Source organism: Strix aluco, chromosome 23 (genome assembly GCF_031877795.1).
Source record: "Strix aluco isolate bStrAlu1 chromosome 23, bStrAlu1.hap1, whole genome shotgun sequence".
NCBI classification, from domain to species: Eukaryota; Metazoa; Chordata; class Aves; order Strigiformes; family Strigidae; genus Strix; species Strix aluco.
In genome coordinates, this window is record NC_133953.1 from 6,134,195 (window position 1) to 6,147,037 (window position 12,843).

Genomic DNA, 12,843 nt, shown 5'->3' on the forward strand with positions numbered 1-12,843 from the left:
ATGCAGAAGCTGCTTCTGGGCTACTTAATTTCTCTTTTCAGTAGTATCTATGGACAGGCTGATGGTGTTAAGCCGTAGCGTTCTATACTATAGTATCTGTGGGGTTCTGTAAATGATTTGCTGTTCAAAATCTCGTACGTAGCCTGTTCGCTTACATAGGGAATAGACTTATTACTTCATTTTAAGTACTTGCTTAATATTGTGGAAAGATTGCATGCTTCCATACCTTCTCTTTTTTCATTTTCTAGGTAACATACTACTAAATGATCAGACTAATAGGGTTTGAAATAGTGAGGGCCAGTTGGACATTTCTTGTTTATCAGGGCACAAAAGACTTGGCATATCTCACAAATGCACTTCACTGAAGACTGTTGAAAGGGTTCTGAGGCATGAGACTAGCTCTGTATTCTCATATTGAAAGAAATGTTTGTAACCGTTGGAATTTGAGATGGAAAAATACGAAAGTGGATGAGGGAAATTGGAGGGAGATAGATCTCACAGCTCTTAAATCTACAGAGAGGGTGCAGCTTGGTGCGTCTTAAGTCATCTGTCTTCAGCAATGCAAAAGAAATGTATTGTAAATGTTATGGCATCTACCATACCATCTCTCGTGATTTCTAGACATTATGCTTTTCCCCCTACAAAACATTTCAGCAATTTGTTCTATTTGGTTATCTCAGAAGTGATGTAGGATGAAAAATTTGCAAAACAAACCAGGAAAGCCAGTCACTGTTTTCCCAACAGAATATTGTTTAAAAGTATAAGTGGGTTTACGCAGTTCTTGTTCTTAGCGCTTGTGCCAAAACTAGAGTGAAAACTCTTAAGGGATGATGCCGTGATTGTGGTAAGCACTTTATTGTCATCGTCAAATTAAAGTCAGATTAAAGTATATGATTTTAGTTGTCTATAGGCCTTCCTTTAGCTTGAATTTACAAGCACTACATTGAGCGTAGTTGATTGTGAATTTGGACTTGAAGCAGCGAATGCTGCTGTCATTTAAGCAAAGGACTGCTTTTAAAGGGATTATTGCAAGGAGGAACCAAAGCATACAAATGTACATGTGTGTTATATATATATTATACTTGCCTCAAGTACAAACTTACATGTCTGGTGCTGAAAATTTGCAAAGAAATTTTATTTTTGTAATGTGCTCATGCTCTGAAAATGCTACTGGAGAGTTTGGTAGATTTTCTTTGGATACACTCAGCCACCAGTTGGTAAGAGTGAGTTACAGAACTGTTGTCCAGAAAGGGCTGAAACAGGAAGGAAATGCAATTCTGTTCTTTTTGCAGTAGCGTGGTACGTGTCAACATCACAAAACCCCGCTGTCTCTGGCAGCCTCCTCGTGCTTTCAGCAGAACCCTTGCTTCCTCACCTCATGCTTCTGTTTACAGCCTGTCCACTCTGAGAGGAGTGCTGCTGCTGTTTCTTGGGTGGATCTTCTCTCAGTGGTGGAAAAGGCCCACATCTTTGCCAGTGCTGAACTCATTTTTGTTTCTATTTTTAAAGGTTCAGTGCTCCCTTTTTGCAGTGAGGTTTTCAGTGCCATATGATGTTCGAGACATTAACTTTCATTCTCATCAAGGTGATACAATCTAAATAATAAGAAGTTGCTGTGTAGGAAATACGGATGCACAACAGTGGAAAAGAGATGCTTTTGAATAACTTCTCTGTGTGTTTAAATGAGAACCAGGTTATAGTGCTCAGTGAAGTATGTCGCTGTGATGATCTTAGAGCAATGTGAAGTGAATATCGTTGTTCTCTGTGCAATGCAGTATGTAGCTTGTGTGATGTAACTGATGCAGAGAAACTGATATCGCTGATGTTTGTGTGAGAAATGACATTTCTCTTCTGTCCTTTGCCCCTCTTCTAGTGACTTCCTAGTACCGGACTACTTAAACCAGGAACAAGAAGAGACCCTCGGGCAGTATGAGCTAGGGGAGCATGGCTTTGAAAGCAACTCTTCTGTCCAAATGCCTGTCATTTCACAGGTGTCGTCAACTCAGAATTGTGAAAGCACTTTCCCCTTGGGGTCTCTGGGTGGGTTGGCAGAGAAGGAAGAAGATGTGCCAGAGCAGCCAAAGACTAACGCCACTGCTGAGGCAGCCGCAGGTGACCCTCCGAAACCGGAGCTGTCATCTATTACTATTGAATAATTCATGGTTTGGTTTCATTTTTGTTCTTTGGAAAGTGCCTGTGTTTGGTCCTGTACATTTTAATTTAATTTTTTTAAAAAGTGGGGAGATTTTCCCTTTTTACTTTGTAAGCTACGCTTTAAACAGAAAACTGCAACAGATGTTACATTATTTTTCATGACTGAATGCTCACTTCTGTGAAAATATTTAAGACTGAATGCACAAAAAGATCTTGTCAGAACATCATGGAAGCTGTGATACACTTCTAAAGAAGAACAACTGATTCAGATCACTTTAACTATTTCTTCTTCCACAGTTAGAGCAGCTCATTAAGTTTCTCTTGCTTCTGCAGACCCTCTGGTTAAGGGAGAGAAATCAGAGGAAACCTTTTTAAAATGACAAACAAAAGGATGCATTGGAAATCATTATTGAACAGTTTTGACTAGTTTTGAGTGGATGCTTTAATCTTCTGCATAAAAAAATGACACTTCCTATCTCTGTGCCTGCTGTTTTTCAAAGCGCTTACTGTAACCCTTTTCTTGGAAATGGTAAGCATTTTTGAAACTAACAGCCACACGCTTTTTAAAAACACGTTGTCCCTTTTCATCTCAGATGAATCACTTTTGACAAACCAAGTGATGTCATGCCAGGTATTCCTACTTCTTATATTCCAGCCCTTTTAGAAACCGCTTGATCAAATAGTCTGGCCAGATTTGCCCATCTAAGGTTAGGCGTGGAAATAGTACCGTCAGGAAAAGTCTAATGGTGCATAATGAATGGAGGATGATAGAAAAGTATATATCCGTGCAAGCCTGACAAACATCTCATGACTGTATCTTTCTGTAGAAGGGGAACCACATATGAAAATGCAGGTTTTCCCAAACTGAAATTCTTAAATCGTAGCCAGACTGTTTGCAGTTCTGGTCACTTCCCCTATCATATATACTGTATTTTTACTAATCTCCAAAAGCTAGCTAGAGAGAGTTTACAGATGGGAAAAAAATGAGCTCTTTTGTGCATTATTGCACATTTTTTTATTTATACATATGCATGTATAGTTTCTGCGATTTTTACTAGTCTGTTTTGGACAAAACAAGCAATTTATTCTCTTTAGAGGCCAACTTTCTAACCCAACAGGGGGTTGTTTACAAAAAGCCTATATAGCAATGATGAATTGTTCCTGTTTCAAAACATTTTAAATCCTTGCCAACTCGGTTTATTAAAGGCCATTACTCCAGCTACACACACAGCTCAAGTAAGCAATAAATTGAAAGATTTGCAATTTCGTTTTTCCATATTTAGAAAAAGCTGCAAATTTCGGGTGTGGGATTTTCAGAGCAGTGAGTCCTGTTTTGTCGAGGCTGTTTGGGCTATAGTACTGCTTTGAAACCTGAATTAGGAAATACATTAGGAGGTTTGTGATTTTTCTTATTGCTTCTGAAGTTAACTCAGTGTTTGATGCCAAATGCCTGTCGCCTACAGATGACACGCTGAACGAGTAGGTATTACTTGGTCTTAGGATTCCAAAGGCATGGTATACTCCCTTAGTTTTGAATCTTGTTTTTTTAAATTGTTGTTTTCTGTCTGGATTTGTTTTACGCAAACACGAGGAGGAAATGAAACCAATAGAGACAGGTTGCTCCTGAAGAAACAGAAGACACAAAAGTCGTATTTTATTGCAAGATCAATTTGTATTCAGTTAGCTTAGGCAGCTCTGATACTCTGTAGGCCTGAGTTGTTTCTACTAATAGCCAACTTTTGTAAGGAAAAAAGTTTATTGCCCTTTGGAAAAAGCTTAAAGGGTTTCAGTGACTTTTAACAATTTTTCTCTGCTGTGTTTTAGGTAAAAAACACACATTTTAGTAAAATAGAGCAAAACCAGTGGGATTTAAGTCTTTTGCAAGTTACTGGAATGAAGTTTCTCCACCAGATCCAAAGGGTGTTTTAGAAACATGCTGCAAAGAAGTTCTCTGCTACAATTCAGTCTTGTATGTCTACCTTTGTAAGTAGTCTTAAAAGGGCTTGAAGGAGAAATTCTTTTTTTGGGATGCTGTACTGTGAATTAGTCCAGTGTCTGTTGATGGGCTGAATTTAAAGACCAGCTCTCTTCCACTTCTGATTTCTGTAACTGAGAAGCCAGTGAGACAAGGCAATGCCTTTTGCTGAATTTTATCCTGAATTATAGGGCTATGACACTGAACTCAAATACATCATTTTCTTTTTTTCAGATAAGTGTTACTCCACTTTGCAGGTATATGAGAATTCTTGGGGATTCATGTAGTAAAAAGTACTTCACGTAGAAACACATTTCCAGACTGTACAGATGAAATAATCAAAGGTGGTCAGGTATAGCTGGACATAATCTTCTGTTAGCCTCTGATAATTTTCACCCATTAGATATTTTGCTAAACAGTTTATTGGTGAGAAAATATGCAAATACACAATAGACATATCTGGATATTAGATTTTTAAGGCTTAAAATTTTGTGTCAGAAGGCAAACTGCTTTCTGAATACCAAAGAGAAGGGGGGAAAAAAAGTTAAAAAGACTTTGTAGCTCTAATCTGTTCTTCCTTGAAAAGAAATGAGTATCATTAACTGTTAACAGCTTGGTACAAGGCAAGTCATGGGTTTCATTGTTCATTGCACTGTGTTACACATTATCTTTTCGAGCCTGTAATCTCTGCATAACATCTTAATTTAGTTCTCACTTTTCAGTCTGATTCAACTGCAGGAACAATAGTTCTTAGAGGATTTTTTTGTTTGTTTGTTTTAGGGTTGGGTTTACTTGTTAATTTTCCTGTTTGTAATTGTTTCTTGTTAATATCTCTTTTCTCCATAGAAGCGAACACAGATTAAATGCAAATATCGTTTTATTTCTTTTCCCTAACTTGTTGGAAGTGTTGAGTTCTTTGAAATGCTGGTGTTCTTTACAGGAGAGATGTAAAAACATAGGCATCTTAAAACAATCTCTGTTGCTAATATGCTTAGATTCCAAATTGAGAGACATAGATATCTAACTAAGCTAGAAGAAACTTGCCTTAAACTACATTTGGAATTAAACCTAAAGCATAATTTTCTTTCAGTACATTATGAGAGGGTTTTGAACTCTGGGCTGCATTTTCTTTTTTTCTCTTTTTTTTTTTTTTTTTCTCCCCCCCCCCCGCCCCCCCAAAAGAGTATTCGGTATGCATTTATATTTCTGCTTGACAAGGATCACAGAATCACAGAGCAGTTGAGATTGGAAGGGACTCTGGAGGTGATCTAGTTCAACTAGTGAACTAGATGCTTAAATCTAGTTCAACCCCCACTCTCAAAGCGGAGTCAGCGAGAACAGGTTGCTCAGTCCAGTTGGATTTCGAATATCTGCAAAGATGGACACTCCCCAACTTCTCTGGGAAACCTGTTCCAGTGCTTGACCACCCTCACCGTAAAAAAGGTTTTAGTATGTTTAGGTGGGATTTCTCGTATTTCAGCTTGTGCCCACTGAGAAGGGCCTGGCTCCATCTTCTTTGCCCCCTTCTATCCAGTAGTTTTACATATTGATAAGATCCCCCGAGCCTTCTCCAAACAAAACAGTCCGATCGCTCTCAGCCTGTATGGCAGATGCTCTAGTCCCTTCATCATCTTTGTGGCCCTTAAAAATTGTTTAGAATTTCTTCTAACTGGCTACACGTATGACCCATTGCAGCAGTTCCTTTGTCGATGATTAGTCTCCAGATTCATTCACAAAGTGATTTATGTCTTGCTTTTGCATGTCCTTCTCCCATGTGGCACCAATCTTTGCACTCAGTGGAAAATCCTTTCCTCACCCATCTATGTTGCAAGCAGAGTGCCTTCACTACCACAGAACTAGCAAGGTTCTGCCGTATGCTGGGGACCCCGATTCTCAGAGTCTGTGCAGGGTCTTTACTCCTTGCATATTGTGTAGAGCAGTACGTCTGATGGGAACAATAGGAAAGGAAGGGATATGGGTTTTTTCCTGATTTAACACGGTGTTTTGGGAGAGGGGGGAAAAAAATCAGCAGCTTTCTATTTCCCCACAGAGAGCAGACGAAAAAGAAGTGATGTTTTAGCTGTGCGGGAGATTTGGCCAAGTTGTAAGGGTTTGTTTTGTTTTTCAATGCAGACACATAGCACAACTCCTCCCCTGGAGATCCATGGGGGATGCCTACACATTTAGCAAATGAAGTTCCCCATCAGAACTGCTTGTCGCTGTTCTTATACCCCACTGAAAAAAGATGTGTGTTCCTGATGATTTGTCTGTCTCGCTACAGTTTGAGTTCAGTTGTCAGGCTCGCAGATACTATGGTCAAGTCTCTCATACTGAGAGATTAGTAGACTAGGTTATTGAAAATGGTTCTGGGTTCACATGTATCTTGAGTCTAAAAGGTGTGAATTTAAACTTTTTAAAAAAGTAATAGCTGCCAATGCAGTAAAATATATTTTATAAGACTATGATCCCTATATGTCCCTTACGGGATAAAATTTTATTGTTTTTAAGCTATGGTTTAAAGTTTTTATATGAGGGCTTCAGTCGCTTCTTGGTTGCTGGCTTTCCCCTCCAGCCCCAGGATGTAAGAGCACTGAGACTATTGCCGGTCTCTCTCTGAGACAAACCATGAAGCATTTTATATGCAAATAGAACGGGAGCTTTGTGCACCCTGCAGGGATGGAGAAAATGCAGATGTAGGAGCACCTGTTGCTCCTACATCCATTGCAACTTCCACACCATCAGAATATGGAAAATAGCTAATTTTCATTCCGATCGATTAAGTTCGAGTTTTGCTTACAAGGTGAAACCCGGTTTTGGAGGGTTCTCATCTCCAAGTATGGACATAATAAATTCCATAGCATCTTGATGACAGATAAGAGGGTTCAAGGCTGGATGGTGCCTCAGCCACATCAGAGGCCCCTAGCAAATAGAGGTCGGTTCAAAGTATTTGAGGAAATGTACCATAAAAAACAAATGTGAATTTTTTTGATGCAACAGTACTTACTGCTCTGGGTTTTTGTTAACTCAATGTGTGCTATCACAGTAATTCAGTGTCCCACAGGTCTCAACTGCAAATCTGGTTGCACTAACAAAAAAAAAAAAAAAAAAAAAAAAAAAGCCGAATCAGTTCCTGGTGCTGCCAGCCTGTGTGGCAACTGTACCTACGGTCTTCCTGAGGGTTGCTGAAGTCCCCAGAGGAGTGATTTTGTTTAACCATTCGTTTAGCTGATGCATGCTTTTGATATTCTGACTTATAGCCCTGGCTACACCAAGTTCTTGGACAGCTTCTTTGCCCTGTTCCTGCAGTGCCTTCACTTTAGGTGCTGCCCTATGGTGAAACCCCGAAGAGGGAAAAGAGTAAGCTGGAGGAAAAAATGTGAATTAAATTATTGTTGGGCTTCTTTGTGCATTTTAGTAACAGTGAAACCCCCTTAACTGTGCCAGTCTCCGGTCACCAGCCGTATATCCAGTCGTCATCTCATCCACAGTACAGCTTCTCTTGTTGATGCTGGCCACAGCTAGATTACTTGGCATGTTTATTGACTTAACAGAATTGTTTTTTGGTTTTGGTTTTGTTTTTTAATGTATACGATGTTTAAATACACTTCACATTTTATATAATACTATCTGGCTATTAGTATTTTTCAGGAACCATAGTTCTTGGTGGCTATATATATTTTTGTGACTTTTTTTGTAAACTAAGTGCCGTTTCAACGTTACAATCATTTTTAGAGTTATTGTAATCAATGTGAATATCATGTTTTTTCAAATCTGTTCTGAGCCTGTAGTGTTTGCTTTGTGATCATATGTGTAATGTATATATTCTGTATAGTTACATTGTATTGAAATACTAGCTTGTTTGATATAAGAAAAGTATGTATTGGGTACCTTTTTGCTAGCCTGGTTGTTTAATCTTTAAAAAAAAATGTTCTAAAATACAAAAAAAAAATATCTCCAAACTGGTCCCATTATAGGTCAAAATTAAGGGGGGAGAAAAACTAGTTTTGAGTGTCTTTGGATAGAAACATGAAGCTAAGATTTTTCATTAAAATATTAATGTTTTATGGAGTATATCTTTGCTTTGTGTCGTTATTTAACTATACCAGAGTTTGTCTTCCAGTACAAAAGACTAGCTTTGACCTTGTGTAAGAAGGTGCAACTCTGTTGCTAGAGCTACATTTGCTTATAACTTTTGCTTATAATGAGTCTCAAAATAGTTGAGTATGAGGAGAACTCACTGTTGCTGAAGCTGTCATTGGGAGGAAGGTAGTTTAAAACAAAATAAGCATTAATAAATGACTGGAGAAGTTACATGAGTGAAGAGTATTAAGAATAAAGTACACATTTCTGTTTAATTTTCCATTGTATATTACATGTCCTTTTGTTAATGCTCTCTTTTAGGCTGTATTCTGCAAAAGCGGTGGGGCCATCTTTTGAACGGGGTTTTACTGATGGAAAGCCAGCCAAGAATGAGCCTAATCAAATTAGTCAAAGCAGAAGATGTTTAAAAAGGACAGTAGACAGAGTCATCGTGATCGCAGCTGTGAGCTTCAAAATAGTCATATAACAGCCTAGAGTCATGGGACTTAAAATACACCTCTGCTGTTTCTGGCAGCCCTTGCAATTAAATTAATTTGCCTCCTACAGACCCACCTGTCTGACCGAGCTGGAATGCTGTCTGGATCAACACCTAGCTAGGGCACAGGTAGGAAAATGGAAGTTTTGTAACTGCTTGGCTGAAATGATTAGAACTCTGCCCAGTAGCCTGTATGAAAACAAGCAGGCAGGCATGATTAACACACTGGCGGTCAAATCACATTCAGCATCTGACATGGGAGTGAAAACAAAAATGGAGAAGCATTCTGTGGTGTGGAGTAAGCAGCCACGATGAGCCTGGGAGGTGGGGGGTTGAGAGTGGCTGAATTCTGAGTTCTTGTTTTCCTGGGGACCTTGCACAGGGACAGAAGTATTTTATCAAAAGCATGGTTGGAAGAGGGAACGTATCTGGTGAAGGCTTTGGAGAGAAGGAAGGCTGAGATGTAAAGGCTTTGAGTCTGTTGGTCTCCCATAAAAGCAAGAATTTTGCTGCTTTGAAGACAGACAGACCCAGTTAGGAGTATGCAGTGATGCTTAGCAGACCGTTACAAATCTAAAGCCTGTATGACTGTATATGAGCATATACTGTCCTAAAGCTAAGGCAAGGCTGCTGAAATGCATACCTTTGATGGATATCGAGGGTCAGCCTTGTGACTCGAGCGGATTTTTCCAAAGCACAACCATATGTTTAAGTTCAGCCTGAAACATCTTTTAGACATCCTTAAAGCAAGTGTACGCTATGAAGTTTTTTTGTGGCTTCCTTACAGCGTTTAAGCATTTTATTCCTGACAGTAATGAAGTACTATTTCTTTTGCACAGAGGAGAGTGGCCGAGATGAGATTGAACTCGTAGCTACCGAGAATGTAGTAGAGCAGGGAACAGTTCTCCCAGGGCTTACTGCACCATTCCTACGTATGTGATATCCTGGTGAAAATGAAGCTGCTAAGAGAAACCTGGCTTGGATTATGTCTAAAGCGCTTTTCACAAGCTGCTTGTGCATGCTGCGTCTCCAGAGCACTGAGCATAACTCTGTCATCACCATTCTTAGAGCAGAGATTGCTGTGAGACCATGAGCAAGCAGAGCAGGGGTAAGTGTGTACATGTTAGAGCCTCCGTTACAGCTCAGAGACATGTGGTTTTCAGTCATTCTGATTTTGGGGATCTGTTAACACTTTTCAGAGGAGGCATGCACTCTTGAATAGCTCATTTACACTTAAGGATAGTAGCCCTGATTTTCTTAGTTGCCTTCCACAAATCCTTTCGAAATAGGCCCCAGACACCCAGAGTGAAAAACATGTGTTTGAAAACCACTCTTAAAGGCTTGAGTTAATTGCCTTCGATCATCAGTTGCCTTTGTCTCAGTCACAAGGTCTCACAGTAAAGACTACAGAGCAACTCCTCGGGCATCTATTTGTGTATCTCACCTGACCCTTTATCTCTGATTGTTGAAATTTTGAACTCTTCGATCCAAATTTGAAGGGAATGTTTAAACTCTTCCATCCAAATTTTGAAGGGAATGACCTCAACTTAAGAGAGGTGCTTGGCTCAACTGTACGTTAACTTGTGTGGCTGCGCCACTACCGCTGACTCTCAGACACGCCTCCCATTTCCAGTGCAACTGACTGGATTTAGGTGGGAGTTATCTTTGCGAATACACCTGCCTAAACTGCATTCTCAGTCTTCCCTAGGCCTGAATAAAGCTAGATGCTCAGGCCCTGTGTTTTGTACTACTCCCATCATTTAGAAGGTAACAGTTTTTTCTCACAAGTCACTGCTTGTTCCCCTGTACGTGCTCATTCAGAAGGAACTTTGAACAATGACCGAACAAACGCGTCGATTGACCAACTCTCCTTGCTGCTTCTCTACAGAAGCTGCTCTTACTGTCCTTATCTTGGTTAATTCTCACCGGATGAGACAGGTTACTAGCTTAAACCTCCAGCAAGAACCTTGCTTCGCTCTTCTGTTAGCCTGTGCAAACTTCTCTTGAGTTTGGAGTGAAAAGGAGAGGCATGGTTCCCTGCGACCCTGCGCTCATCTCTAAACAAGCTTCTCGTCCACAGGGAGGCAGGATTTATGGATGAGATATTAATTTTAAGGAAGCGGATGTAATTTGCGGTCTTGAGAGGGAGCTTTTTGGTGGAGAGGGGAGTGTCGATGGTACTTCAGTATATTTTTCTTTTTAGTTTTTTCTCTGCATAGACTCTGACATTTTCCAGACTATTTCTAAGAAAAAACAATGTCAGCTACAAATAGATTGCTGTTAAGTATGAAGGAACATCGAATAAGTATGGGCAGTATTCATTTACACCAAAACAAAGTACAGCCCTTAATTATTTGTTGGCTTAAAGCATTTATGTTTGCAGTGCAGTTTAGCTTTGAAACTACCTTGGGCCCAAGATAGCTGTGAGTATGCCCCTGGCATTCATGCCTCTAGAAGGACAAAAAACTAACAGCAAAATGGATCATCTGAATTCTTTGGAGGCAGGGGAAAAGTGTTCCAGGTGAGTAGACTTCTGAGTCAAAGAGGAATAACCAGAAGTATTGGGAGAGGAGTGAGGAAACCATGATGTGTTTGTGGGCTGGTGGAGGAGATGACTCTCAATTCCAGGATCATTTCTCTGTGTGTAGTTGAAGAAGACATTTTGACTCACACACAAGGAGAAGTGATCCCTCGGGGTTTGATACTACATCACGGAAGGGTAACAGTCTGCAGGCTTCAGAAGAGCAAGGTAAATTACAATCCCAGTCCACTTAAGCATTTAAATAGTTTGCCTTTCCAGAAATGTGTTTAAATTGCTCCTTAAGAGCTTACCCATTTGGTGAACTTTACTCTTGCCAGTTGCTTCTCTGACTCAGCACAGTGTATTTTATAGCCTGTGTATTAATGGGGTGGACAGAACTGTTTTTGGAGAGTTTATGTGCATAAACAGACCCTTGCACTGTGTAGAACAAAACTGGAGAGAAAAGACACCAAAGCACAAGACTAATAGGCAACAGAGCTCAGAAAACCAAAACATCTCTCCAGGGTAGAACTTCATCTTCCCACAATTTAAATGAGAAAAATAACAAAAATCCTAACAAAACCTTTTATATAACTTCAGTGTTGCAGTGATCAGTTTCAGCGTTGACGTGACAGCAATTATAAACAACAGTTATGCAACTGCCTCGTTGATTGAATTGAAATTAATACAGAGAAAGAAAGAGCCAAACAAAAAGAAATGGCTTTGGGTTGACTTGTTATGTTTTAAATAATAAAAAAATGCTCAGGTCAGCCTCTTTTTCAAAAGTGAGCACAAGCCCAGGGTGAAAAATCTCCCTGAAGAACAAAGTGAATTGCTCTTAAAATTCTATTTGTGTTAGAGACAGAATTGTGTTTATCTTCTAAAGCTTACAGCTCTTTTTTTTTTTTTTTATCTGACTGTAAGGTAAATCAATATTTTCATTTTGCTCAAGTTTCTTTGACTTTAAAACTTTTTTACAAACTGTTTAACACATCGTATCATTGGGTATTGCGATTCCAGCGTCGCTGATCCACGCTGTCTGGGGAGAAGGCCCACGTACGCGTGTGTGCACACACATGACTTCCTCCACTCGCCATCTGGCAGGCGTTCAGATGTTTGTGAGTGGAACTGAAGGCAACGCGGCTGCTGCGCGTTGCATGGGCAGCGTCTGGTACCTCAGAGAGGAATGCTTCCTTAGAGTGAACACCGTTTGGTCGTGCTTGAATCCGTGTAAAGAAAACACAGGGAAATTCTTGGTCTAGCTGGCTGCGGCAGTGGCAAAGCCTGAGCCCTGCCTGTGTTGTACAGGAGTTGTGCCCAGCTCATTTTCTGTGATCTGTCTGATAGAGGCAGGATGCAATTACTGCTCAGGACCATTAACGGGTTTGTGCGGACATGAGCTAACCTCCTGGAATTAATTTGCCCTTGTGTGAGGTAGGTGTGCAAAACAATGCCAGGGTGGATCTCTTACCAAACAAATAATGTGGCTTCTCTGTTTCTCCAGGATTTCTCCTGTTGATACAGGGAATAACACATCCAGGAAGAGACAAGGGACAGGAATTAAACCTGTTGTTTCTTTGCTCCTCCTCACCTTTTCCACGCTGAGTGGTAGGAGAC

The 12,843-nt window shown here is 40.1% G+C and overlaps 1 protein-coding gene across 6 annotated transcripts in view; it reads left to right on the forward strand.

Moving 5' to 3' along the window:
- ZBTB44 (zinc finger and BTB domain containing 44) overlaps positions 1 to 8,200 on the forward strand; it is a 41,719-nt gene extending 33,519 nt beyond the window's left edge. For 5 of the 6 annotated variants that reach the window (XM_074849010.1, XM_074849011.1, XM_074849007.1 and 2 more), the window contains one exon: positions 1,874 to 8,200. In XM_074849010.1, coding sequence (XP_074705111.1) covers positions 1,874 to 2,156 — 283 coding nt within the window. In that variant the 3' untranslated portion in view covers positions 2,157 to 8,200. The remainder of the gene's footprint in view (positions 1 to 1,873) is intronic. The other variant, XM_074849012.1, reaches the window with a different exon arrangement.
- The last annotated feature ends 4,643 nt before the right edge of the window (positions 8,201 to 12,843 follow it).